This window comes from Rhopalosiphum padi, chromosome 1 (assembly GCF_020882245.1).
Source record: "Rhopalosiphum padi isolate XX-2018 chromosome 1, ASM2088224v1, whole genome shotgun sequence".
Classification (NCBI taxonomy): domain Eukaryota; kingdom Metazoa; phylum Arthropoda; class Insecta; order Hemiptera; family Aphididae; genus Rhopalosiphum; species Rhopalosiphum padi.
This window is the reverse complement of record NC_083597.1, coordinates 75,017,679-75,045,337: the sequence shown is the minus strand read 5'-3', so window position 1 is coordinate 75,045,337 and position 27,659 is coordinate 75,017,679. Positions and strand designations below refer to the sequence as shown.

The window sequence follows — 27,659 nt, the reverse complement described above, 5'->3', positions numbered from 1 at the left end:
GAGTTTACCTCGAAGTGTGTATGATTTAAAAAATTATATATATCATAATATTATATTATATGTAATATCTATATTAAATACTATCTACCTATAATATGATAATTACAAACTAAAATTCGCATTATAATTTGTTAAATATTAATGCGGTCAAACCCAATCTTATTCTGGGTCCTTTAAATCTAAAAGCGATAAATAACTTAAATTTGCCAAAGACATAAAACATTTGAATCATACGGTGAAAATCACTGAAAAATTTTGTTTTGTGTTTTTAAATCATTATAATAAGTTTAGTTAATAATAATTATCGATAGCAACAGACAGCGCTGCGCTGAATCCCTTTATTATAATAAGATGGTCTAATACGCTGTAGAATTAATTTCGTCATGGTCACGCACTACAATGCGGCTAGATAATAAGTTAGTATGACTGTTTTAAGTACTCAACTTATAAAAATGAATTGAGTTTAAAAAAAAATGGGTAGTTAGATTAAATTTGAATTTTCAAAATGTTTTTCTTAATTAAATTAAATACCTAAATGTGCAAAATAAATAAATATCAAAATTTTTTAATAAAAGCACAATTTTTCTGAAAAAAATATACAAACTAGTAACGACCTATATATTATGCATATTATATACACATTGTAAAATGTCCACTAATAGTTTCTTTATTTTAGTCATATCCAATAATTTATAATAATAAATTAATACATTAAATATTAATACAATGCATATATGATACCTAATAGCTACGATACTACAACACTATATAATTAAAGGGTTTTACACGATGATTTTGACGTCGCGGTATCTTTCGATGGCGGTTTTGGTGGCTTTATACGTGCATCTTGCGCTTCAGGATAGCAATCTACCTCAGCAAGACGATATTGTGGCAGCAGGCGATAGCCCCGCAGCTTCGTACTTACCAGCCTATGCAATACCCGACGGGTCACCGGTGGACCCGTGCGTGACATGCAGGCCTCGCCGAACCACACACAATTGTCGACGAAACACTTTGGACGGATGTCCGAGTCGATCCAGCTCGACCTGCAGTACCACGAATCGATGCAGTTCCCAATCTGCACGGGTCCGATCTACGAAAACGAAACGCCTCTATTCCTCGTCATCTCCTCGTCCTGCTCCCTTCTCATCCACCGAAAACACCATGAAACGCAACAATGTTTCTTCTATCCGTGCCAAACCAAACCAGACTGGATTGAAACGTTTTATTTCCAAATCGTTGTGATGATAAACTATAGATACCTACAAGGCTACAACTGAACACGTCCTTTATATTCTATACATTATTTAATACATTATATGACGTACCTGTGTATAAATTATTATTTTAATAATACATATCAATAATTATACCCATGTGTGTAAGAAATGTGCAAGTATTTTTTTTTTAAGCAGTTAGGTACTTAGGTATATAATCTTATAAATAACAATTTTCATTTACTATATACCTACAAAAATGGCATCAAATATTTATGAATAATCGATATTGCAGAGGTTTTATAGCAGCTACAAATGCTACAATGCCACATAGGTACTATTATTGTACAGTTGTACAAGCAATAAATGCATCATGACGTGTGCAGAATATCAAAATATATAGGGGTCGAAATATAAAACGCAACAAATACATATATTTTAGCCATATAATATAATAATGTAATAGTATCCAAATTTAATATTAATAATAATTGTGTTCCTAAAAGAGTTTAAAGTTATTTAAAGGGATTTTTTTTTAAAGTTATATAAAATTTACAGTTTTTACAAAAAAAATTAGTATAAGGCAATTTCCTAATTACGCCACTGTAGTGCCACGTGCCTAATAAAAAGTATAATGCAGGGCCGACATGTTATTGGAAATTTCACAGTTTTACTCTTTTGAGAAGCAGTTATGAACATTATTGTCATAATTTGCATCGTATCACTTATTACATCAACATTCAACAAGTAGCAACTCAGTGACATTACTGTGTCATCTATTTTTTATATGTATAGACAAAATAATCTTAAATTCATATAATAAATATTAAAAATGGTTTTAAATGTTTCATCATACTCTGAATTCTCCATTGAAATCCTATTAAATTGTGAATACCATTATGTGAGAATGTGACCATTGTGGTAGCGTACTCTTGCTTGTAAGTAGTCATCACGAGTGCGTGAATTAGAACATAATTCGTCCAAGAGATCGCGCCTTATAAACCATTTCAAAATGAAAGGTGACATGGTGTTAAAATTACACCAGTAAATAAACACTTTTAGAGAATAAATAATAAATTTAGTTTTGAATATTTAAACTGCTATAAGTTGTTCTTTTTAATATTTTACTTGAAGTTTAAAAATATGTTTTATATTTTGTACTTGGACTTGTACACGGACACTATTTTTCCAAAAAATACTTATATATGTTTTTTTGCAAGACACATACAAATAGGTTACGATAAACCTAACTTCGGACTACATTTTAAAACATTTATAATTGTAATTATCAGTAAATTTAATACAACTGACCGTAAAAAAATTATGTATTGAAAATTGTTGGGTCGAAAAAGTAAATTTTCGACTCTGAATCTTGGCACCCATATTTAGGTGAGTGGTTCAAATCAATAAAATCACATACAATTATTAAAAAAGTGAACATAGTTTTTAACTTATGGGCCATGGGCACCTGTGGACACTTTTTCCCCCAAGAAACTAATAATACGTAATTTTATGTATGATGTTTATTTGAGACATACACAAATAGATCACAACGATTAACCAAACTTCAGACTACATTTTATAACAATTATAAGTATGATAATCTTTAATGGTTTTTATATTAAATAATCAATACAAACAATGTATGTCAATCATTTTATTGTTTAAATCAACTGATTAGTTTAGATAAGTATTAATTATTACAAAACAGTGATTTGTTACATTTTTCAACTTCTTTTACAATAAATCCACCATATACATCTATATCCTCAATGAAAGCGTCTAAATTAAATTCAACATGTTTTATGCTACTTGAAGACTTGTGTAATCTTTGACCATTGACATTAGTTACCTACAAATTAAAAATAATTATTTTAATATGAAATAATTTTCATGACTAGTAAAATATTTTAGCATTTACCTTAAATTCAATTTTATTAAATACATTAGGTTTAAAAACAACTCCTATCACATTGCCTCCATATGTATCGTGGAAAAATAATGCATACTCTGAGTAGCTTTCCTAAAATGAATTAACCATATTTTTGGTATTTATTATTTAATAAAAACATTGATATAATTTTATAATAATAGTATACACATACCCTTAGGACATTTAGTAATTCTTGAACTGGATTTAACCCAATAATTGGTATTTTTTCTTTATCTTCGGGCGGTTCTAAGGAGTAAATTTTCGCCATTTTGGCATCAACTGCCATATGTCTAAGAGGATTCATTATGTTCCTTAGCTTTATTAATATATCATATTTATCTAACGAAGGTCTAAATATTTGCTATTCAATATAAAACAAAGATTAAATAGCAATTAAATATTTATTTTATTTTTGTAATTTATCTAATTAATAGTTACTTTTAAATTTTCTACAGTGCCATTCTTTAATAAACTTTCTTCAGCTATATCTAAAGCCTTTCTAGACAAATGCATAAGACGAGCAAGTATTGTAAATGAAGGGCCTTCTTTTGTCCATGAAGTACCATCTAAGTCATAAGGTGTAACTAGTAACATTGCAGGTCTTGAAGAATTTTTTTGTTGGCTAGCAATAGAACATTCCAATGATGAAATATGATCTTCTAGATTAATAAAATGGATTATTAATTACTATAATATTAAAATTGTGTTAATAAAAAGTAATTTAGTACTTGGAATATCATTATTGAAATTGATAACAATAAATTCTCTAAACCAATCAGTTGTTGCTAATTTACGTAAAAAGTGCAGCAAACCAATAGTTGGTTGACAAGTTACTTTAAATGGCTCAGGCTGTAAGAAATAGCTAGCCACTAACAATTCAATACACATATCTGGGAAATGAAAATTATCAATTAACTGACTTCTAAGCCATCGTTTAGCTAAACAACAAGTTGGTCCATACGATGGATATTGAACACTAAGGCTAAAAACAAATAATTTAAATTACTTTAGAAAAATAATTAAAAAAATTATACAAAGATAAGTTATAAATACCCATGCAATGAGCTTGTTAATGTAGGCAACTGCACCATTGATCTCTCTAAATTCAAGGATTCTTCAGTATCTCTATATCGGATCATACCATCTGGCATTAATTCTTTTTTAATAAATGATACTTCGCCAGGATAATAAATACGAAAACGGAAAACAAAACCATTCTAGAAGTAAAACATAAATTATCAACTATAATCACTTATCAGTATGAACAATATGAATTAAAATAAGTTTTGGAACATACTTTCATGATATCTATATGATTAACAAATGGCTGACAAGTTAAATTACAATCCTTATGTAACCTTGCAGCTAGATTTATGTAAAAAGCTGTAATCATTCTTCTTACAGCGTTTAGTTCATTAGGCCATTTTCCACTGGATGCAAATTGTAATATACCTAAATTTAAAAATAGTTTAAAAAGAGTTATAATTATTGCAGATGTACACACCTTCAATTGGTTCGACAAATCCAGGAGCTATTTTCATTTCCTCATCTGTCGGTGCTAATATACAATTTCCTTTAGTCTTCCTTTGTTTTTTATTGTCGACATGAGTTCTAGATAATGGTGGTATAACATCAGCATATCTCAATACAGGTGATATTCCTTGTACTGAACTCACAGTTAAAGGTAATCCTTCAAGTTGACGAATTAATTTTCCTACATCATTAAAATTATCAATACAACACAAACTTGCTGCTTCTCCAGTACCATAATCAAATCCAATTGGTACTATCTAAAATTTAAAAAAAAAAATTATAATTAATCTTAAAAGTATATTATATTATATATAAAAAAAAATAAAACAATTATTTATAGATCAAATCAATACTTAGAGAATTTAAACAGTAACAAATTAGTTGTATTTTATGTACATTCTGTTCTTATATAAAGTATACTAAATAATTATACACAAATACTAACCAAAATTCGGCAATAAAAGGTATAATGTATGGACTATAAATCATTGATACTTAATTTAAATAATAATTTTAATAGTATAATAAGTAAGCAAAAAATATTTTTGTTTAAAATGTCAACAAGCATTAAACCCTTTCTTATTCCTGCCAATACTAACATAAGGTCCAATTAATAGAAATAATGTGATTTTTGCAGTATCAAATTATAAGAGTTATATATAGATGTTGATAATATGATAATGTATACTCACAAATGGATTCTCTAAAACTGATTCCGCTTGATCGGCAATATAAATAAATTGTTCTGAAGATATTGATAATTTATGTAAAAATACATAATTCACAATATCTCTAATTATACAACGCTTTTTACTTATAGCTGCTTTACTATCAGCCCATACAACTGCTTCACAAACATCTCCATCTTTAAAACGTCTTAATTGAGATTTTTCGCCCCAAAATGAGCGAAACTCTTTAGCCTACAATTCATTACATACAATAAATAATATTTATATTAATGCAAATTTTAGTACTTTACAAATTATTACCTCAGGCAAATTTGCAATTGGACCACGTTCAACTACTGAATTTGCTTTTTGAGAATTTAACTTTAAACCAATTAAAAAATTACTGAACGGTTCTTGAGTTTTTCCAATAAGAACAGAGTCTTGAAAAACATTGAAACACATTTCAGTTATACGATCACCAAGACTGGAAAGTAATAATGGTTCTATAATTTTCTGGAATTGCAAGGCTAAATCTTCCCTCAAATCCAATTTCAATTTTGTATCACTGTGTTGACTAACTATATCTTTTATTACCTTGATGTCATTGAAACTAAAATAAAGTATAATTATAATTATTGAATATATATTAATAAACACCTATTAGCGTGTATAACTACCTGATAAGATGATCAAATTGTTGGAGAAATGAAGCTTTAGTTAAAAACAGACATGGGAATGAATTCATGTCTGAGTTATCTAACATTTCAACAGCAAAATTACATTCATTTTTAATCTGTAAAAATATTTAAATAATATTAATCATTAAAACGTAAATATAATTTTAAATTTAACTTACATGAATGTAGTTAGATTTAAAAACATTGGCACACAAATTCAAGTATCCTGAAGAATCAACAAATACAACTTGAAATGTAGAATGGAAATCAGACATTAAAGGTAATTTTACATCTTTTTTGCTTTCATTGTCTACTAAAGTAATACCATCATTATGCCAATTAGATTGTCCTGAAAAAATAGTAATACATTTTAAATTTTATTGTTAAAGTTATTTAAAAAAGGTAACATACCAAAATTTAGCCAAACATTCCTTATTATTTGATAGCTACTCATAAATTTGTTTATTTTATGCTTTTTAAACAAATAAACTACATACATTGACAATATATAGTTAGTGACATTTCCAACCCCCTAAAAGTGAAATAATATAATTAAATATTTAGATTATTAACAATATGTATAAACAAAAACACTCACTCCAAGATTTTTTTGAGCAATCCAAATTTTTAATAAAATCAGAGCATCTTGAACATTTTGATTGATTTCAATTATTTCTTTTAGCAAAATGTCGTTTATATCCATTACCAAATCTTGCAAAACTAATGAATTGTAATAGGGCGTTGAATAATTTTTTGAATCTATAATATAAATATTTAAACTATATTTATAATTATTGATCTTTTAAAATAAAAAATATATATATTCAAATTACCATAATTCTCTACACTTGTATTAAAATACCATTGACAATTAATATTGTTGGTACTTGGAGAAAATTTATTTAAATTGTAAATATCTTTTTCGGGAACAACTCGTAAACAAAAACAGCATTTTTTACCCAATGTACCAATTGGTTTTACAATAAGTGAAGGTAAATAATATGAATGACTTCCAAAAGAAAACTGTACATCATCATTATCAATCATAAATGGTATTTTCATTAATTCTTTGGCAAGGCAGTGCAGATAAAAAGCCTTTTTACGTAAATATTTTTCATCGGCATAGTCTTTCTTATGGAAAAATGTCTAAATAAACCATTAACATTAAAACAATTAATAATTTCCTTTTTAAATATAAAGTTAATATATACTTACTTTTCCCATTACAATTGAAATGTCAACTTTAATTAATGGCATTATGGATGTTCCTAAAGAATGGGAACCTACAATTTTTACAGAACACGGCTTGGTAAAACGAAAAGTTCCATCTGTATTATTTTGAGGGTTTAGATGAAATGGTGTACTAATTTCAGATACATTCATATTTGACAATAATTCCTAAAAACAAACATAACTAAATATTATTTAAGATCAAAATTAACTACAGAGAAACTTAAAGAATTTTCACAATTTATTTTCTTAACATTTCGGTTTTCCAAATTATAGTAGATAGATAATTTTTGAACTAAGCTTACTATAAGTTCTATATAAAAAAAATTGTAAACAATGTCGACATTATAAAAATAAGAACTTGAATATTACATTAAAAAAATGAGTGATTTTTTTTCAATTTATTTTATAACCAAAACTTTTTAACCAAATATCTAAATTATAAATAAAAATTAAACAAAATATTAGTTTATTTTCTAATTTTTTTTCAATTGATCCATTTTACATTGAATGGTAGAAAACTAATTTTATTTTATTTCAATACAAGTATTGGATACTTTGGTAGAGATGAATTAGATTGTAATAAATATACTATTACCACGATTAATTGGAATTTAAAAAAATTAAATAGTAACATTCAATTAGCTCAGCATCAAAAACATATAAAAAATAAAATTAGTATAATGATGGTATGGAAAATAAAATTAATTGTAGGTTTTTAAACTATATTTAAACATGCAATAAAATTTGGATACCTCATTAGTCAAAGGTACCTACTGAAAAAACTTAATAAGTGCTTTGACTAGTGATAAGTATAACTCAGTATGTCAATAGTTAGTGGAATATAATAGTTTAGTATAAATTTTAATAGGTAATAGCTACACAGAAAATGTACTTTTTTATAATCTGCAGTGTCCATATCTTGTAACACAGCTACGCTAAACTTATCAAACCATTCTTGGATTTTGTCTAAAGTAGTTTGTTTTGGTTTCACTTCTTTTAACATTTCGTCAATTTGCAAGCGAAACATATTTGACAAAAAAAGGTTTTCAGTTTCACGGAGCTTATTCAACTCTTCTGCAGTGGGTGGTTTAATCCTCTTTCCTCCGTCAAGGTTTTGTTTCTTTTTACGCTTCTTGCCACATTCATCGCCGGTAGTCGGATCCATCATTGGAACCATGTCCAAAGTCATAGTGAAAAATTCAACAACTTTGTCTCATAGAACAATATTGTGAAGTATTATGTAGACGATCTGTTTGAGACGTTAAACAGTCAGTGCACGTGCACGTGTTTAATCGAGTCTTCCGCAGTAGTTTCGTTGATAACCGTAGTTCTAGATAACAAACGTAAATAAATAAAATAAAAAATGTTTATAAAACGATAACAGTCAATCGCAGTGCACAGGGCAGGCAATGTTCCGGCAACGATAGTGCGCAGTTAGTGTAAACCTCTTTGGCAACGATTTTCTGCCAAGATACGCCCCCACCATTTCGTCGTTATCACAAATCACAATCACCATCTCCCGAAATCGCGTTGAATTCGGAGAATTATTATTATTTTTTTTTTTTCAATAAGCGCCCGTATTCGCCAACAGGTAGACGTCGTTATCGTGCGCGATCGTTTTCCTCCGTCTCCGTCGCCGAACATTTTTATTCCATATTTATTATTATTTTGTCGTGTTTGTTGTTGTTTCACTGTCAACGACGTTAAGTGCAATTACACAAAATATCATTAATCGACAGTTCGCCTCCGTCGTTTTATTGGTTTTTTTTATGATCGTTCGACATGTTAACGGTGCTACTGTCGTCGCAAGTGCGTGCCAATGGTTCCGATATTTCGTCTGGGCTTTTGGTTTTCGTGACGATATAATGTCACGAATGTTACGCGATACGTAGTATATTATTATAATAATAAATCGATTCGTGTAGTTTAAATTAAAGAATATTTTTTCACTGTTCCTCTTAAGTAGCGATTTCCCGCGTGAGCCCACAGTGATTAGAAAATGTCTATTATATTATACCAATTGCGCATCACGTCATGTAAATGTAATGCCCGCGTTTTATTGAAATTTTGTTGATGTACCGGCGAACGTGTAACAGCTACCGCGCTGCTGCTTTTCGTCCTCGAACGAGTAAAGTGCCGTTTTTGACGGCCTGAACGATTGTTGACCCCCCTCCCCGGTAAACGATCAAACGCCACATCGTTGTGGACAATGGCGAACCCAAGAAAGTTTAGCGAAAAGATTGCTTTGCACAATCAAAAACAAGCAGAAGAAACTGCTGCTTTCGAGAAAATTATGCGCGAAGTTTCTGACGCCACTAATGTTAAGGTATGATGGCATGATGTTGTATATACCACAACTGATGTTTGTTTTTTACTTATCCCTTACCACAAACTCACCAACAAAATGTGAATCTAAACGTGTTCACATTTATACCTATACCTTACAGGAACCATCCAATTAACTATAAGTTCATAAATTTCACCTGAAAAAATAAAAATAAGTAATTACCATCATTGTTTGACTTCAAAGTTCAAATTATTCATTTTCCACCGTTTAATTACATTTGGAACCCAAAATATTATAATTATTATTCAAAACCTATTAGGTAACTTAACTAAAAATTAATAATAATTAAAATTGTCTAAATTTATTTAGTCCATTCAAAGGTGTTAGTTTATTAATTTACTATTTTGTTAAAAATTAATTATTTATAATCTATCGTGTACTACATACATTTTTTAATAGTCTATTCATTGCTTATAAAGCTTTAGTTTGTTCTGTTTAATTAGTATCTGTTTAAAATGTTGTATTTGAATCCTATCAAAGAATTGTTTTTATCTTGTATCTTTATTAATTTATTATTTACAAATATTGTTGTAAACTTTCATACAATATAGATAAACAAATGAAAAGGTAACTGAAAGTATAAAATATTTATGTTTATTATGTACCTACCTAAATGTTTATAAATTATAATCAATGGAATAATTTATACTTAAATGTAGGTTTTCTTCTAACAACAGTAATAATGTTTATACTTATTATTAATATTAGGTAATATATAAACTACACTTGATTCTATATTCCTTGTCTCTTAACAAGTTGACAATAAATTGTTCTACCATTAAAGCTATAATTATGTAATCTATAATATGAATAAATATTATGTAATGTAGGTTTGTAAGTTTGTAAACAAACCTGTAAATAATTTTTATCTGTCATTTATTTTAAGTTATTATAACTTGTTCATTCCTGTTTTAAATGGTTATTCATTTTATTATTTAAATAATTAGTATTATGTACAAATTATGTTTAATGAAAAATTATTTTCAACTTATTTAAGTGGATTTTTTCTTAAAAATCAATATGAAATAAGAATTAGAAATATCTTCTGTCTATATACACTCATTATAGGTTTATTAATACTATGAAAATAAAAATTTTTTTAAATATCATTTATTTAATATTTAAGTATACTTATTTACAGATAGGTATATTAAAAAATAAATATTGACAAATTTATAATGTGATGAAAAGTAAAAAGTAAAGGTGTGTCATAGTCACAGTATGGACATACCTAATGTCTTGCGAATGTCAAATTAAAAGTTCAAGGAAAACATTTATTATTTACTTATTTAAATTACTAAGTTTCTGTTAGGAAGTAACTAACTCTTCAAGAAAATCATCAGTATCTATAAAAAAAAAAAAAAGTGCTGCTTAAAGTATGACAAAAATTGTTAATATTATATGATGAGTAAATAATTTAAGAAATATACTCAAGTCAGTAAATTCTTAAAAATCATATTTTTAAAAAAAATTCCAAAAAATAAACTACTTAACTTAGATAAATCTTTTTACCTTCAAAACTGCTATAGTCAGATTCACAAATTGGCTGCTTTGAATTTATCCAAAAATTTTAAATCAAATTTTATTTTTTTTATTTTCAGTACTAAAAAATAAACAAAAAAAATTAAATTATTCATATCGTTATATATACCGCTAGGATCTCTTAATAATAAATAAAAAAAAGTTGAAAATATTAATTAGATCAAAATTTATTCCAAAAGTCAGTTAGTTCTATCTGTTACACCCGAGGTTACACCTTGTATACCTACTTATATTATGTATTTAAAAATACCTAAACAATTTGAATCAAAAGTATTAGGTATATAAAATATTAGAATACCTCTTCTTATGTTTATATTTTATACTAGGTATAATGTTTTTGCTTAAAGTTAAATTTGCTTTACTTAAATTCAACACAATATAGAATATAATAAAAATATTTTTTATACATAATAGTATATTATTATAAATATTAACATAGGGTTTGTTTTGTTAGTGCCTCTAATTAAAGTTGGTAACAGTTTTGCACGTGTGTGGTAGCTTTGTAGTTTTAAGTGGTCGGTGGACTAAGTTTTTGTCATTTAATCGCTGTTTAATTGTTGTTCGATTTCGTATGAAACTGATTTGTAATGAGTAGATACAACAATAAATAATCCTACAAATCATAAAAATATAAACAGTATTTGGCATTTTTGAAGACAAAATGATGTACGTTACTTTTCTGTCTATGGCTTAGAATTTAATGTGCATTGCTTAACTATGAAAAACATGCATTATTCATAAAATTTAAAGATTTAGGTTGGTGTCCTGTGGAAAATATAATTTTATATGACAACAAAAATGGTTTACTTTTATCATTGTTTAAGCTAGATCATTTTTGGACATAGCAATGTCTAAATATATTAATATAGCAGTATATATCTTATGTATTTGTGTAGGTAACAAAAATAAGTAGCAAACATGTATATTGGCTAATTAATTTCAATGTGTACCTGGTTTATATGAATATCGATAATTAATTATAAGCCTTCAATGACAAATTATTAATTTTTTTTTTATCTTTATTTATGAATACAGTATCTACTTTCATTTTCCATTTAAAATTGTCCCAAGATTGTATGCATAATTTTTATTATAATCTGTTTGCAAATTAATGTATAATAATAAAGTTTATAACTTTAGAAATTTATAATTTATACTAAATGAATAGTGAGGAATAAATTTTTGTTATCTATTTTTAGATGACACTATTCAACTCCTTCAATTTAAACTTTGAATCATTTCATTTGTAATAAATAAAAAAGTATGTACTTAATTCAATACCAAAAATTATTAATATGTAGGTATCTTCCTATTTAAATTATGTAATATTAAAACTGTTAATTTATACTTTAAAACGAAAATAAATATATTTAATAAGAATTGGGATAATTGAAAAATTTCAATTGGGTATTAAACAATATTAAATACTATTTGATTATAAAAGTTTAAAAAGTATATATATAAATATTTATTGAAATATTATAGTTGATTTGCATTATTATTTATTTATATATTTAGTCTACCTTGAAGATACCTGTTTGATACTGGTTGAAGAATTGTAGTAAATATTTGTCATGTATTATTTCATTTAAGAATTTTAAATTAATTTTTAGGAATTATATTTATCTAATAAAAGTATTATATACTTCTGTTATTTAAAAACTGAAGTAGTTACTTACCTGCTATGTCATAAAATTTTGCATGTCAAATGAATGTAACACAGTAAAGTTGCCAGTGTATTGACTGTCAAGGTAAACATTAAAACAGTACAAATGTAAAATAAAAATAAATAACTGCTGTTTGAATAAAATAATTATATAGTTAGGAATCTGTTACATACATTAACTTACATACCTACCTATTTAATATTATAATCAACGATTCTGTAAAATTACTTTGAAATATTAATTTAAAAACTTAAACGTTACATTAAAAAAAGCTATACATGATATTGGCGTATTGTTATTGCATAACAAATTTGTTAATATTTTTGTTTTTTATATATTTAGTGTATACAAGCCTTACAAGAAAATTACTTTTTGAAATAGATATAACAAAAAACTGTAAAATTTACTGCAAAACAGTATACAGTAATAGTAAATGATGACTAATTTATTGTATTTAATTTAGAAAATACTATAATTTCAAAAATGTTTGTATAATTATAAATAAAAAAAAAGCGTCTCTTAAAATAATTTTTTGAATAATTCTATGGGTCAGGAACTCATTACTAATAATTTTTATGGTGTATCTGCAAATTTATTTAGATAGTCTAATATTAGTCTGTGATAAATGACACAAACTTAGAATTAAAGAATTTACTAATAAAAACTATCCATAATCTACTCGTATATGCAAGTCTAACCACGTTATAATTTATAGTCGAATGAGATAATTATAATCATTGATTTAAATTTTTTAGTGCTATAAATAAAACCAAGACTCGTGTTTTTAACATTTTATTTTAATTCACAATTATTATTGTTTTTTATTTTTATAGGCAAATAACCTAAGTACCTATTACATTAGTTTTAGCATAGATAGGTATTATTATTCAACTAGCTACATATCATAGTTTGTGAAACTGTTATAAATTATAAAATTTTTTAGACAATTGGTGTTTTAACTATATTTTTATAAAAAAAATTATAAATATGCAGTATACCAACTTGATAAGTCTTGTTCATATTATATTTTTGCATAATACCTATAATACAAAAATAAAACCAACTAATAATAAATGCTGAGTTAACACTAATTTTATAAATTACCAATAAGGTTTATTATATTCTTGAAAAATATACATTATACTATCTATAAAATATAAATTTATGTTTTATTTGTGTATTGATGCCGGTAATGTGTTTCAATCATTATACTAATAAATAACAAACACAACATTTGAATCAAAAATACGAGTACCTATAATAATTTAGATTAGGTAATACATATTAATTTATAAAATTTGTTATTTTAAAAACCAATGTCCGGTATAAAATTGAACATTGAAGTTTATCTACTTATAAAATTCTGTATTAAAAATTAACATTTGACCGATTTGTCTTATATAGCAAAAATTTATTAAACATTGTTGTTTTTTTTTTTTTCATGGTATTTACAACTTGATGCAAAATTTTCCAAAATTAATAATTAATTATAATTATATTTGATTGGTTCATACAAATTATGTGTAAATGTTATACTCCATGATTTTTTTTTTTAAATATACAATCAATACATCTAATAAAATACCAGGGATGGGACTTTTTTGTATAGCAGATGTTGAGTATAACATGTCATTGAGTAGGTCAGTGTAACGGATGTATTAAATTAAATTTCAATGATAAATCATTGCATATGAAAAACTAGTATAAAGTTTCTATTTTGACAACAAATAATAAAAAAAAAATTTTTAAATAAATTGTTATTATACGCTCAAATATCTAATTTGGTCAAAATTTGAACTTTAAACGCTTATAAAAAAGAAAATTGTTCCTGTAAATCTTTTTACTCACTCACAAAAATGTCATACATAAATCAAAAAAAGTCTACAATTTCAACTATGTATTAATTACACAAAAATAGAGCTAAAATTTTTTTGTAGATTATCGGTATCATAGGAATGCTAATATGAATATTTTGTAAGTTTATCAAGTCTATGGTTATTCATTTTTAAAATACAACCAAACAACAAATTTTCTGTTTCTTCGGTTTTCCCGATAATTTAAAAAAATACTTATAATTGTTTGTCTTCAAAGTTCCAACTATATCCTATTTTCTACCTTTCTAGATGAATATTGTAATTTTTTATTTTTCCAAAGAGCATTTTATACAAAAAGCACATCATTGTAAAATCAGTATATTTATCTTAGTGTCTTAAAATGACTCCATTAATATCATGATTTGTTTAGCTTCTCATAAGTCAGGTTTCTATTTCCGTGCCGTGTAGAAATGAATAAAATTTGTATTTTTTTAGGTAACGTATTACCGAATTTAGTTTACCTACAAAATATAGACAGAGGACACGGTGTAAAGTAAACCCGGCTTCAATTAAAAAAATCCTGCATAATATAGTGATATTATATTCACCACTTTTATCATATATTAATTGTAGTGTCAATACAATTATTTTTGTATTTTAGCTGTATTTAAATAAGTGAATTTATATATTATATGCAATATATGCAGTAATTGTTAAATATAATAGGTACCTACGTTCTAACAGAATATAATTCTATGACAAATGAATCGGGTTCAGTTAATTCTAAACGATTTTCGTGTTTTCTCAAGGCTAATACATTAGTAAATTGTACGTGCTATAGAGAAATTATTTTATACGATTTCTATAGTTCCTTTTACAGAACATGATAATAAATAAAAAACATTGTTATTATTATCGTTAGCAAAATGCTAGTTAATGAGCTAATAAAAACATTTGTTTTTTAGTTATTGCTTCTGTGAGTATTTAGCAGGTAATTTTTTTCGTAATGTGCGTATATGTTATTCAACAAGATTATTGAATGACGTTTTGGATCAAGCTGATCAATGATAATAAACTAATAGGTACACATAAACGTGTTGAATGTGCAGTAGGTATATTATACAGAGCGCGAGAATAATCCTTATTTAATAACTAAAATAAAAAGTACTTGATTATACATTAAAATAAGTCTTCTCGTTATAGTCTTAATAAGTCTATTTATTAAAAATGTAAAGATAATTTTTTTTACTAAAATTTTTAACAAGCTGATACAATTTTAGGTAAAAAAAAACTTTTTAAATATTTAGTTATTATTTGTATTCACTACTTCAGCCTTAGTATTGTAGGCATCAAAACTCCTAATGTTCTATTCAATTATTGGAGCAATATATTAATGTTAAATAATGCTTATCGAGTATTTTATTTAACTTGCGTACCTATTATACTATTTATACTCGTATGTTTAGTCCCCGATGTATGTATTTGGCCGATTCCTTCTGAATACGGTCAAAGATCAAACAATTTCATCACAATTGATAATATTTAAATTCCGTTTTGTTTTTGTTAACGCTATGTGTTTTATTATACATTTTTTATTAAATTAATTTTGGTACTGTTTGTTTTAACTAGTTTTCAAGTGTACCTATGGCTTAAGTCATGAAGACAGTAGATAAGTTATTGTATAAGTATTGAAATATAGTAATAATGTTTTCAAAAAGAAAAAAAATATTTTACTTTTATCCTTATTCACAAAAATCTATAACTAATGCATTTTATACACATTATTGCACTTGAATAAATATACATAATAGTGTTACAATTGATCTGTTTTAACTAATACCTATAGGTACATAAATACCTTCTGCAACCTCGACACTATTGGTGGGACAATGACGTCATATATACATATTACTTGATGTACCAATAAATATTTTTTTCATCAATTTCGAATTAATATTTTTAATCAAATAATCTACAGTTCTATCCAATTATAAATTTGATTTTCATGTTAAAATAATTTTGATTGACGTTTATTAAAATGTTCTAAAAACCATTAATAATTAAAGGTACTGTGTTTTTCCGGATGAATTTAGACTACGAAGTTAAAAATTCAAAATTTTACTAATGTACTACCATCTACCTTCGTAGTTATAAATGGCATTATTTTGAAAAATTTTGAATTTTTCAATATTATAAATTTTTCATCCAAAAATTATATAGATATTAAGATATTATTTAATATTTAAAAAAAAAATACATAAATCAATCATAAGTCATAACTATTCAAAAATAAATAGTTTATTGTGGTCCATAAATTTTAAGTGACGCTATAGATGAACCTAACTTTGTGCTAAAATTGCCAATGTTCCTACTAAGTATAAACTTAAAAAACGTTTAGTTTTTAATTTTACTACAATTATAAAATTGTAGATTCAACTTAGTGTATGTTATGGATTTAACTATAAATCGAGTTAAGATACCAAATATTATGTAGAAGGGTGCCCAAATGTTGTGCATAGTGTATAAAAAAAAGTAAACATGTAGGTATTATGTAGTAAATTTACCCGACTATAAAAAATATATCAATTATAATATACATAAATTATTAATTTATAAATAGTGCATTTAGTTATGTATACCCTTATATACCTAGTCATAAATAGCGAGGGAAATACTCAGTTTCTGCAGCGGGGTCTAGAATAAATGATTACTGTTATAGAAACTTGTCTCTTTCCGCTCACCACGGCACAGGATAGTGATGTGATATATTACTTAATTGAGATGTTAATGCGATAACCATCTATATAGTTAGAAAAAAAGATTTATAATAAAGCTTGATTATTTAAAACGATGTTAAAAATTAAATATTCAGAGTATAATCTGTATTCAATTTTTTTCAAATTTTATAATAATTTATTACGGAAAATCCTGCATACAACTATTTTGTCGCTTCAATATTTTCAGAACTAGAAAAAAAACACAATATTATAAAATCAATAGCTAACCATAGACAATTGTTGTATATGTACAACTCTTAAATTCTAGAATTTCACAGGGTTTATTCTAGAATACAATATCAAATAACATAAGAAAATATTTTCACGTGAAATAATTTCAATGAATTTTTTATACTAATTTATATATGTTTTTAATATGTCCTACTTTTAGTAAATTTCAAAAAAAGCAAAGAATGCAAGAATAAATTTTTTTACTAATCAAAATATTTTCCGATGTTTGTGCCTACATGCACGTTTAAAATACACGCATTTTTTCTATAAAATAACATGTAGTACTACAAATGTTATGTAGTGACCCATGTCTATTATAAATGTATAACAAATGTATAATAATTCAAAATCTTAAATAATAATTTTAATCCTAAATAATATGTTAGTAATTATGTTATGAGTAAAGAATTTCAATAAAATGGATTCTTAGCATGTTATTTTTAATTTAAGATTGATTTTATGATAACAATTCTGTTGGTTGATTGTTTCATATTATATCTAATATAAATTTTAAAAAATGGTAATAATTTCACTTGAGATAAAAAAAACGTTTAAAACATATATATATATATATATATTAATAAATAAATAAATTGTCAAAAAATAAATATTAATATAATATTTAATATATAAATGACAATAAAAGGGATAAAAATATGAAAACTATTAATGGGTAATAACTAATAACCATGTTTTACATCAATAAACACTTAAGTTGTTACTTATCATTATTCTATAATAATTGCTTTATTATGTCAATAAGTAACCTAGCTGTAAACTAAAATAAATCTATTGTAAAGTAGCTAATAAGCACGCATATAATATTACAAGTATAGTTAATTTAGCTAAGCAACTACATTACAAGTTGTTGTATGTGAAAGAATATATTTTTATAAATAATTCTACAATTTTAGACTTATAATATATTAACATTTAACATCTATCTTATTACGTTAAAGATACTTCTGAAGAAGTACTAAACTTCATCTATTCACTGTACAACGGTGTATGATTATCTTATACCTAGTCCTGAATAACCGGATATCATTAATTTTCAAGGCCCTAATCCAAGGTGAAAAACGAAAATCATAGGTGTTCAGCTAGGTGCTATTACACATTAACAAGACTGTACATTATTATATTAATTTTGCCACAATCGAGAGATTTTCTCTACGAACCGGTTGTATTGGTCGTAATTCACTAATATTAAACAATACAATTAACTAAAAATTACTATTTTTTCTTTGTTTTTGAAATGGTTCTTAATGTATGTATAAATACAGAAATAATTTAATTTACCTAGTTCAGTATCAATATGATTAGTAAATGGTATGCAAGATGCAACAATACAATTATATCTGTATATTTCGATGAAATATAATTATTCTTAGGTACTTTAAAATTCTTCTTTTTTCCTAGATAAAAAAATCATCTAATCGTAACTATTCTTTTTCGTATCTTTAATATAATTGAGATTTTAAACACATAATTTTATTATTTTTGTATAATATTCGATTTTTCCTTTAACATGAAGGTCATTCTTCATATTTTGTTATGATATTGGCATCATATACTTAATGATTGTCAATGCATTTAAAAACAAAGTTACTCAAGATTCAAGAATAACTAGTAAAATTTAACATTCTTATAGTTTTAAATCGTAATTAATCACAGATAAATTTAAATCGGGCTTGCAACCGTTATCATTACAATAACCAAAGTAATAATAAAATGTAACACTTTTAAAGGTACACAATATTTTAAAATTACATGAAATCAAATATCATTAAATCTAAAATATAAATCGTATTTTCGTTATTCGTTTAATAAAAATTACATCATCAAACTTAATATATTACACCTATACCTAATTAATAGTTGTAATTAGGACAAAATATTTTTCGAACTATAATTATATGTTTGATACGTGCGTTTTTATTTTATAAAATTGTTGTGCTAATATATTATGTTAGGTACTGTATAAGAAAAATGAAATGTCTACATGATTTTTTTACCATTATTAATGTCGATGAGATCCTACAGGGTTGTAAATATAAGGGTAATAATTTTAGATGTGTGAGATACAATATATTATATTATCTATTCTTCTATAACTTTTTTCTTTTTTAAAAACCTACTTCTATACGATACACGGAAATAGTATGGTTATAATTTTACGTCCTTGAAAACAAATATTTTCGCATAGAAAACAATCCAATATATAAAAACATTTTTTTTAATTATACATCAAAAAATTCCCCACAGATAAGGGGTGTTTTTTTTAAAAAATTTTTCAAATCATAATAATTTTAAAAATTATTTTTTTTTTTGGTAGGAGGTTATTTTTATGAAATCCTAAAAACATTTCTTATGGTTTATATTTTTGCGTTACGTCAAACAACTTTTTAGAAGGCTTAGCGCCTCAGTTACTCTATTCGATCCTATTGTAAATTGCAAAATTTCAATAGACACAAATATTTGAATAGTATTATTGCTTAATAATAAAGTTTTAGGAATTAAATTATCTAGTTTTAACAATTCCTCTCACAAAATCCCTTTCTTATCTATATTTTAGGGAGATTAGTATTCAATGAAATTATTGACTTTTTTTCAAATCTTTAGTGAAAAAATCTCCTTAAATTATTTCTTCAAAAGACACTCTATAGTATATACCTATGTATAGTTTTTTCAATATTTTAAAACCACAATTTCAATAATATCTTATCTTGAGTGGCCCGCCCATAAAGGAAGTAATTCTCGTTGTTTTAATAATTTATTTAAAATTTATTTTGCAGATAATATTTTGTTTATTATTTATTAAAATAATCATTAAACACTTACTTAACTTTATTAGTTATTACTTATCTGGATTCGCAGTACTTATGTTGCCGACCTATAGTGGCCTGTGGCTAGTTCTATTTCAATTATTATTATTTATTAACCTAACATTATAGTACACATAAAATATGTATTAAATAAGTTTAGAAACTAGAATTGCCACATAAAATGTGTAATTTATCAATAAAATAATAAAAATATTTTCTATTACATATTTTATAATACCTATATGCTATAATAACTAAATAAGACTGCATTAATAATTAAATTATTAACCTTAGAAAAATCTGGAAAATATAACTTTTATGGAATTTTCAATTCTTAATGTAAGTAATTATAAATTATAAACAAATATTATTTAAGAAAATAATTAACTTATTACTTTATGATACTTATCTTTATTTCACGGTAAATATTGTAAAAAAATATATATATTAAGATATATTTGTTTAGTATAGTAATTTGAGAGCTAATATGTAAATTAAATAAAGGTCGAAAATATTTTTAAAAAAAGTTGATTATTTTTATTTAATAAAGATACAATGTTAATATTTTTTGTATACTATATAATGTAAGAAATGGGCTTAGAAAATGCTTCATGACATCTTTAGTCATCACCATGTATATAGTTACGAAACAAATAGATAATTTTAAAATGATTAAATAATAAGGTCTCATCCTTGAAAGAATTCCATAAGTCTTGTTACAATGTTTCATCGGTAGGTACTAAGTTTCACGCATAATAAAATACGTTGTGGATACTTCTTGTTGTTTATTAATTTCGGGTATGTCGAAAACGTTGAACGAAAAACATTTTTAATCACGTAGAATATGAAACTAACTGTGATAACTGATAAGATAATCTTTGCGTTTTATTTAAAATAGTCAGTAAAACGTGGGTAGCACGTATATTTTTTATTACATCTTATCTAGACTGATTGTAATTAATTATTGTTTTTAAATATAATAGTTTTCATACCGGAACTTTTTGGGCAGATTTTCTTACTGCACAATAAATTATAATAATCAAAATTCACCAATTAAAATATATTTATCGTCGTATTTTCTAATGATAAATTTTACATTTGAATTAAAACTATTTTAAAGACAATATTTAAAATCATTTTTATACAACGATATTTTACAGTGATAATATTACTAGATAAGTAGGTTTATACTCATATTTAAAGTTAAGCCAGTTACAGAGTTTAGACAGTTGAAAAAAACTTATCATAGTATTGTGGTATTTATAATTCAAATACAACGTGGTTTATCTTATTACAAATGTATACATAATATATATATTATCAATTGTGGGATTAATAATATTTTCCTATTTTGTTATACATAATAAAAGTGGCGCCCAGATTATATTTTCAAAAACACCATCCTTTTACATGTAGGTATCCCATAAAACACTAATAAGTTCGTCAACCCATCCTTACAGCTAACATTCCGTTCAGTCGGGGCCACCGTTTTATTTAAGTAATTAATTAGATAATTATCCCTGTGCCCCTTTTTAGGAAATTTTCTAGGGATCATACTTTTTTTTTTAAATTCAAATTAGATAGTTGGATAAACATAAGTATTACTCAACATGACATATTAAACCCTATCATTGATAAAATGGTTTTCTTAATGAAATATCAATAATACAGTTTTATTTTGTCATTTTAGTTATTATATTATATAGACTACGTTTTTGACCATTATAAATTATTGAATATAATTGTCATTTATTATTGTCGCGATGTCGAAGTGCGAAAAAATTATGATAAAATTATCCAAAATTCTACGTAGACATTTTTTATCTCAAGTACCGATGTGGTATAGCAGAATTGAGCAGTGACTATTACTGTTTATACATAGTTATTAGTTAATTACCTCGTTGAATGTTTAATATTTTCGTGATTACTAATTATTCATTGTTTAGTATAGCACAGCTAATATTGTTACCAATGTTATTATTTTAATACTGAAGACTAAAAGTAACATTATAACACCAATATCATGCATTTGAATAACCTTGGTCGATCGTATTTACTAACATTTTGCAAATCTCGGTGATTATTTTATTGTATATTATCGTATTATCATGATTGAAGGGGCCCCCACATTAATTTGCCCCTGACCCTGAAAACTATATGGGACGGTTTTGCTAACACCCTCGACCCTTCTTTTCAACTGTATGAGAGCTACCAAAACTTTTATATTTCAATATGTCAATATTTCATTTTGTTACTGATTATAGTATATGAAATATGGATATGCCTAATAATATAATATATTAACCTCGTGTGTTCGATTACACTAAGCTACAATCAGTATTTAATATTTATAATACATATTACATGTAAATTCTCCTCTCCAATTGATATTTTTGGGAACGCCAGCTAGTGATTTATTAAATATCCGTTAATGTATAAACAACCAGTCACTAATCTCACTATACTCGAAAAATGTATCTCTTGTAAACGCGTTTGTCTCGGGTATATGAATATAACATGTATATATTATAAGACTATTATAAATCATCAATTATCAACGTTATTTCTATAACTATCGATAGTAAAAATTACCAACTCTTACTTTTTTAGAATTTATAGTTATGTATATTTTTTTATTTTTAATAATCTAATTATTAAATAGTATTTGTGTAATTACTAGTTAACCGGTAGTGATATTAGCGATATTATGCGTATTCAACCTAATTATGTCATGTTTAAACTTAAATCAAACTATTCGTAGCTTTGAAAATAAAATATAATATTTTATACAACTATTTGAAAATACTTTTCTAAAGTTATCAATTGTTTTTATATTTTAATTGTAATCAAATAAATACACCAAAACAATTGTCACCAATAATTTTTATTGTATGAAACTAAAATTATGTTGAATTGAAATTTGAAAACAACTATAATATTTAATAACCAATAAACAAATTAGTTTTGAACTGTGGTATCCAATTTTGCCCATTGATGCATCGTGAAATAATTTCGTTGATAAAATGTTCCAATTTCATTCATGTAGTGGGTTCACGGAGGCCTATTCAATATTTCGCGTTTCTGGACCGGCCGGGATCACTTTGTTGAGCCTGCGTCATGGCCTACATTCATGTTTTAAGTTGGGCTTTCGTGCCATTGACAACTTCGCCTTGCAACCATACAACCGGGACTCTGAATACTTTTCTTTCGCACCTGTTATACCTTTTTCATTTCCATGTACTTTTACATTTTAATAAATACCTAAACGCCCGATTCTTTTCTGTAGTTAAATTTCAATATGCATATATATAATAATCATTGCATTTTATAATTACTATTTTGGTGTTTATAATTAAGTACCTGCCGTCAATATATATAACATATATGATAAAATTCGAGTAATTTTGTTTCGCAATGTAATGATATTTACTATTTTTAATAACACAAAACTACCTTATTTTTATTATTTACGTGATGTTTGCCTTCATTGTTTTTATTGGAACATATACGAGTTTTTTATGTATAATGTAGTATTTTAGTTTATTATTTTAATATACTTAATATGTTATCAAACAAGTATAATTGATAATTATATTGCCTAAACCTTTGTAAATTAATTATACAAATTACCATAGAATGCAATTGATTATGTTTAAACGCTATTCATCAATTATTATTAAATGACGTGTATTATACTTGTTGCGAACATGTGTCCATTGGCCGCTGCAAGCATTTTTATTACATTTTGCAATTTGCTGCAGTAACTGTGTATATACGTCCCATCCGGCGGACATCGGCAGTTCACTCTGCAGCATACTAATCAATAACCTACTGTATAACACTATCTATTATAAAACTATTTTTCGGCCAACAATGTATTTATAGGAGATTTAGATCTTTGTGTCAACTTTTTGTAATGAAATATTTGAGTAGGTAGGTGCATGGTTTAAATAATATATAGTGCCATGCGACACACTATAGCTACCATTATCGCTTTTGCCACGTACTCAATGATAAAACTATAAAATTAAATTGAAATAATAAACAAGCTACTGTTTTATTAGGTAGCTACTCGAGACGAAAAATTTGTATTTATATTATACATTATGCAGTCATCGTAATATAATCAAATTCTTAAGTATTTATATTACGTTACGCAAATATTAATATACAAGAATTATATCAACAAATTCGAGTACCTAATTGTTAAAAATGAACATTATCAAACAAGTTTTTAATATTTTAGTATTTATGGAAATTATAATAAAACAATGGTAAAAATGTTATTATTGTATTAAAATACCTAATAATTATAAATACAAATACATATTAAAATATGAATTGTGCAATTTCATAGTGTAGAGGTAGACACTAAACTAATGAATTTAAAAAATGATAACAATATAATATAAATCAATGATTATTTACAGTTTTTACCTATTTAGAGGTTCAATTTTTAATTAAAAAAAAAAAATTAATCATAATTCATAATATTGTATTGAAGCTGTGTCGTTTTCGAAATAGTGACATGAATGAAGTTTTTATAAATGAATATAATAATAACATCAAAATACGCCAATTCATTAATGTGCTGTATTATTTGAATTAATGAATAACAGTTAAAAGGTACTTAAAGCTATTATTTAATTATTTATTTCCTACAAATGCTTAAACGCAATGAAAAATAGTGTAAAACATTTATAGTCATTACGGTTATCTAACCTACAATGAAAGCCCCAATAATCAAATCTGTAATTTTATTATATATTATTCAACATCCGAAAACCCAAAATAAACGGATTTCAGTACAGATAGTATCCGTATTGCAGTGTACGACTAAAGACTAGACACATGACGATGCAGCAATAGCGGTACATGAGTTAACAAAAAATACGATTCTGTGAAATAAACCGACTACGACGCTATCGATCGTCGTACGCACACAATAATAATATAATGGACTATATTTCACAAATAATAACAATAACGTAACAGTAAAAATATAATCAATAATATTAAAATAAGTCGCAATTAATAATATTGTGTTATAATAGTATATCAATCCGGCGGGGAAAACGTTCATTATTTGTGAACGACGAGCGCGAATTCCGTCCGGGGCACGCGCGTCTTGTATAACAGGGTAGGTGTAACGCTTATTCTTTTTGCAACAACAACAACAATAAACACAACGTCATAGTCGCGTACACAACAATATATTCTAATAGTATCGCTCGTACGTACGTCCGCGTCGTCGTTCATGTTTACGCGTAATACATTTCCTACCAATCATTGTTTTTAGTTGTTACGCAATGCGTACTATACAATTTATTAAAAAAAAATATGCGTTCGAAATAATGGCTACGCGGTGTTATCTCGCCAAACGTATTTATCCCGAAAGAAATCGCGAATACGAAGGGAACAGGCCTAGTAGGTTTTATTTTTTTTCCCCCGCTAGTTTGTTTTTCGTCCTTCCTCTAACCGGCACCGTTTCCGCGCGTTGGCACGTGGCCCGCGGTGCCCTACTTCCGGAGTGCCGCCGTCGGTGCATTTTCTGCGGAGACTGAGACGGACAGCATTCGCGCGCGCGCACCCGTCGGCTGTGCGAGCGGCTGTGGCGACACGCGCGCGCACGCACGCACGCACGCATCACACAGGTCTGTTCGGTAATCGCGACGGCGGCGGTGGATGACCTACTTGTGATCACGCGTCCGCATAGAACGCAACTTTGCTTGCCTACACCACAATCAATATCGCAAGGGACGCGACGCACGCGAAACCCGCCTACTCCACCACCGCCACCGATTTTACGCGCCGCCGACGGATTCGTGATACCTAAAATAAATATCACGAAAAAAAAATATTAAATAATTATCGGCGATCGACATAACATAATTTATTAATTAATATATTTTAATGTACGTATATTATAATAATAATTTAGATGCGTGTTAAACTATAAAACTCGGTTACCTTATGTTAATAATGGAATAAACTTTGTAAACAAATATATTATATTATTATTATTATTATAAAATGATATCAAGTTATTTATAATAATATAGTCTATACCTATATCACGCCACTATTGTTGGAATCAATGCTCCTCGAATACCATCCACAACCAACTCATATCGTTCGTCACGTGAAAATAAAATATCGTCTTATTATGTATATAATATTATATTAGTATGCATCGATACCCACAGAAATTGTTTGGTATGTGGCAGAAGTGAAGATGTGTGTGTGAAGTGAGCCCATCCCCCTACTTTGTCTACATTTTACCGGACAACCAACTTACGATTACTTATAAATTACGTTGTACAACTTTGATGTAGTTAGGATAAAGTGGAGGGGTTAATTTCACATACATGGAATGATTTCTTCGTTTTCATCTGAAAATAAAAGATTTTTATCAACCTATTATCTTACGATTTTTTCTAAAAAATATTATTGTCTCTCCAAAAACGTCAAAATACTCAAAATAAAATTAATTATAAGTGATTTCGTAACTGCTTTTTATTTTTTTAACAAAGATTTTTTTATACATCATTGTCGATAACAAGCAATTGATGAATATATTTTCGTTTTCATTTTTTTTTTAGTACGAAAATACGTTTAACACTATAATAATTTTAATTAACCACAAGTTTTTACTACTTTAAAATAGCGAATTATACAATTATATAATAAAACTAATAAAAGTATATGGATTATAACCTATATGGCATGTAAGTTATAATAGTATATGCTATATTCAATCATAATAGATACATTTATAAACCTATTATTCATGATAAAACTGTATAAAATTCCAAAACTCAAGTTTAATATTTTCTAATGTGAACTTAATCTAGCAGAAAATATTTAAGACTATGAATTAGAAAGTTGTACTTTATATGCCTTATAATAACATTTCAATTTATGTTGGAATTGGTTTTGTCAATTCTATTAAAATTTAATCAGCGCTAAAAATATATAAAATCTGTATTACTGTTGCGAATTTGTATTTAAAACGTGATATAGATAGCCACTTGAGTGTACAAATTTACTTTGATTAATATAGTATCTGTTGGGAATAAAACAAAATAAATCTGGGTAACCCCTTAACCCTTATTTGCAGGTTGCAAGTGTATACGCAACGTACTGATTTCATTATTTAAAATTTGACAGTTTAATCCTTTGAAAGTCTCATAAT

General features: G+C 26.2%; 2 protein-coding genes across 7 annotated transcripts in view; one reads left to right on the top strand and one right to left on the bottom strand.

Annotated features, from left to right (window-relative positions):
• Positions 1-2,859: 2,859 nt before the first annotated feature.
• Positions 2,860-8,603, bottom strand: LOC132917330 (nucleolar protein 6). Its single transcript, XM_060978031.1, has 17 exons — positions 8,154-8,603; positions 7,244-7,426; positions 6,862-7,174; positions 6,627-6,787; positions 6,440-6,560; positions 6,208-6,377; positions 6,029-6,144; positions 5,673-5,961; positions 5,376-5,603; positions 4,655-4,940; positions 4,448-4,602; positions 4,204-4,367; positions 3,879-4,132; positions 3,589-3,809; positions 3,323-3,511; positions 3,139-3,240; positions 2,860-3,069 (listed from the first exon to the last, which is right to left on the bottom strand). Exons 1-17 carry the CDS (start codon positions 8,448-8,450, stop codon positions 2,911-2,913), a joined length of 3,408 nt encoding a protein of 1,135 aa, XP_060834014.1. The 5' UTR covers positions 8,451-8,603; the 3' UTR covers positions 2,860-2,910.
• A 216-nt stretch (positions 8,604-8,819) lies between these two features.
• The window catches only part of LOC132917331 (CREB-regulated transcription coactivator 1-like), a 31,260-nt gene continuing 12,420 nt past the window's right edge, over positions 8,820-27,659 (top strand). For all 6 annotated transcript variants that reach the window (XM_060978037.1, XM_060978036.1, XM_060978033.1 and 3 more), the window contains exon 1: positions 8,820-9,587. In XM_060978037.1, the coding sequence (XP_060834020.1) occupies positions 9,471-9,587 (117 nt within the window). In that variant the 5' untranslated portion in view covers positions 8,820-9,470. The remainder of the gene's footprint in view (positions 9,588-27,659) is intronic.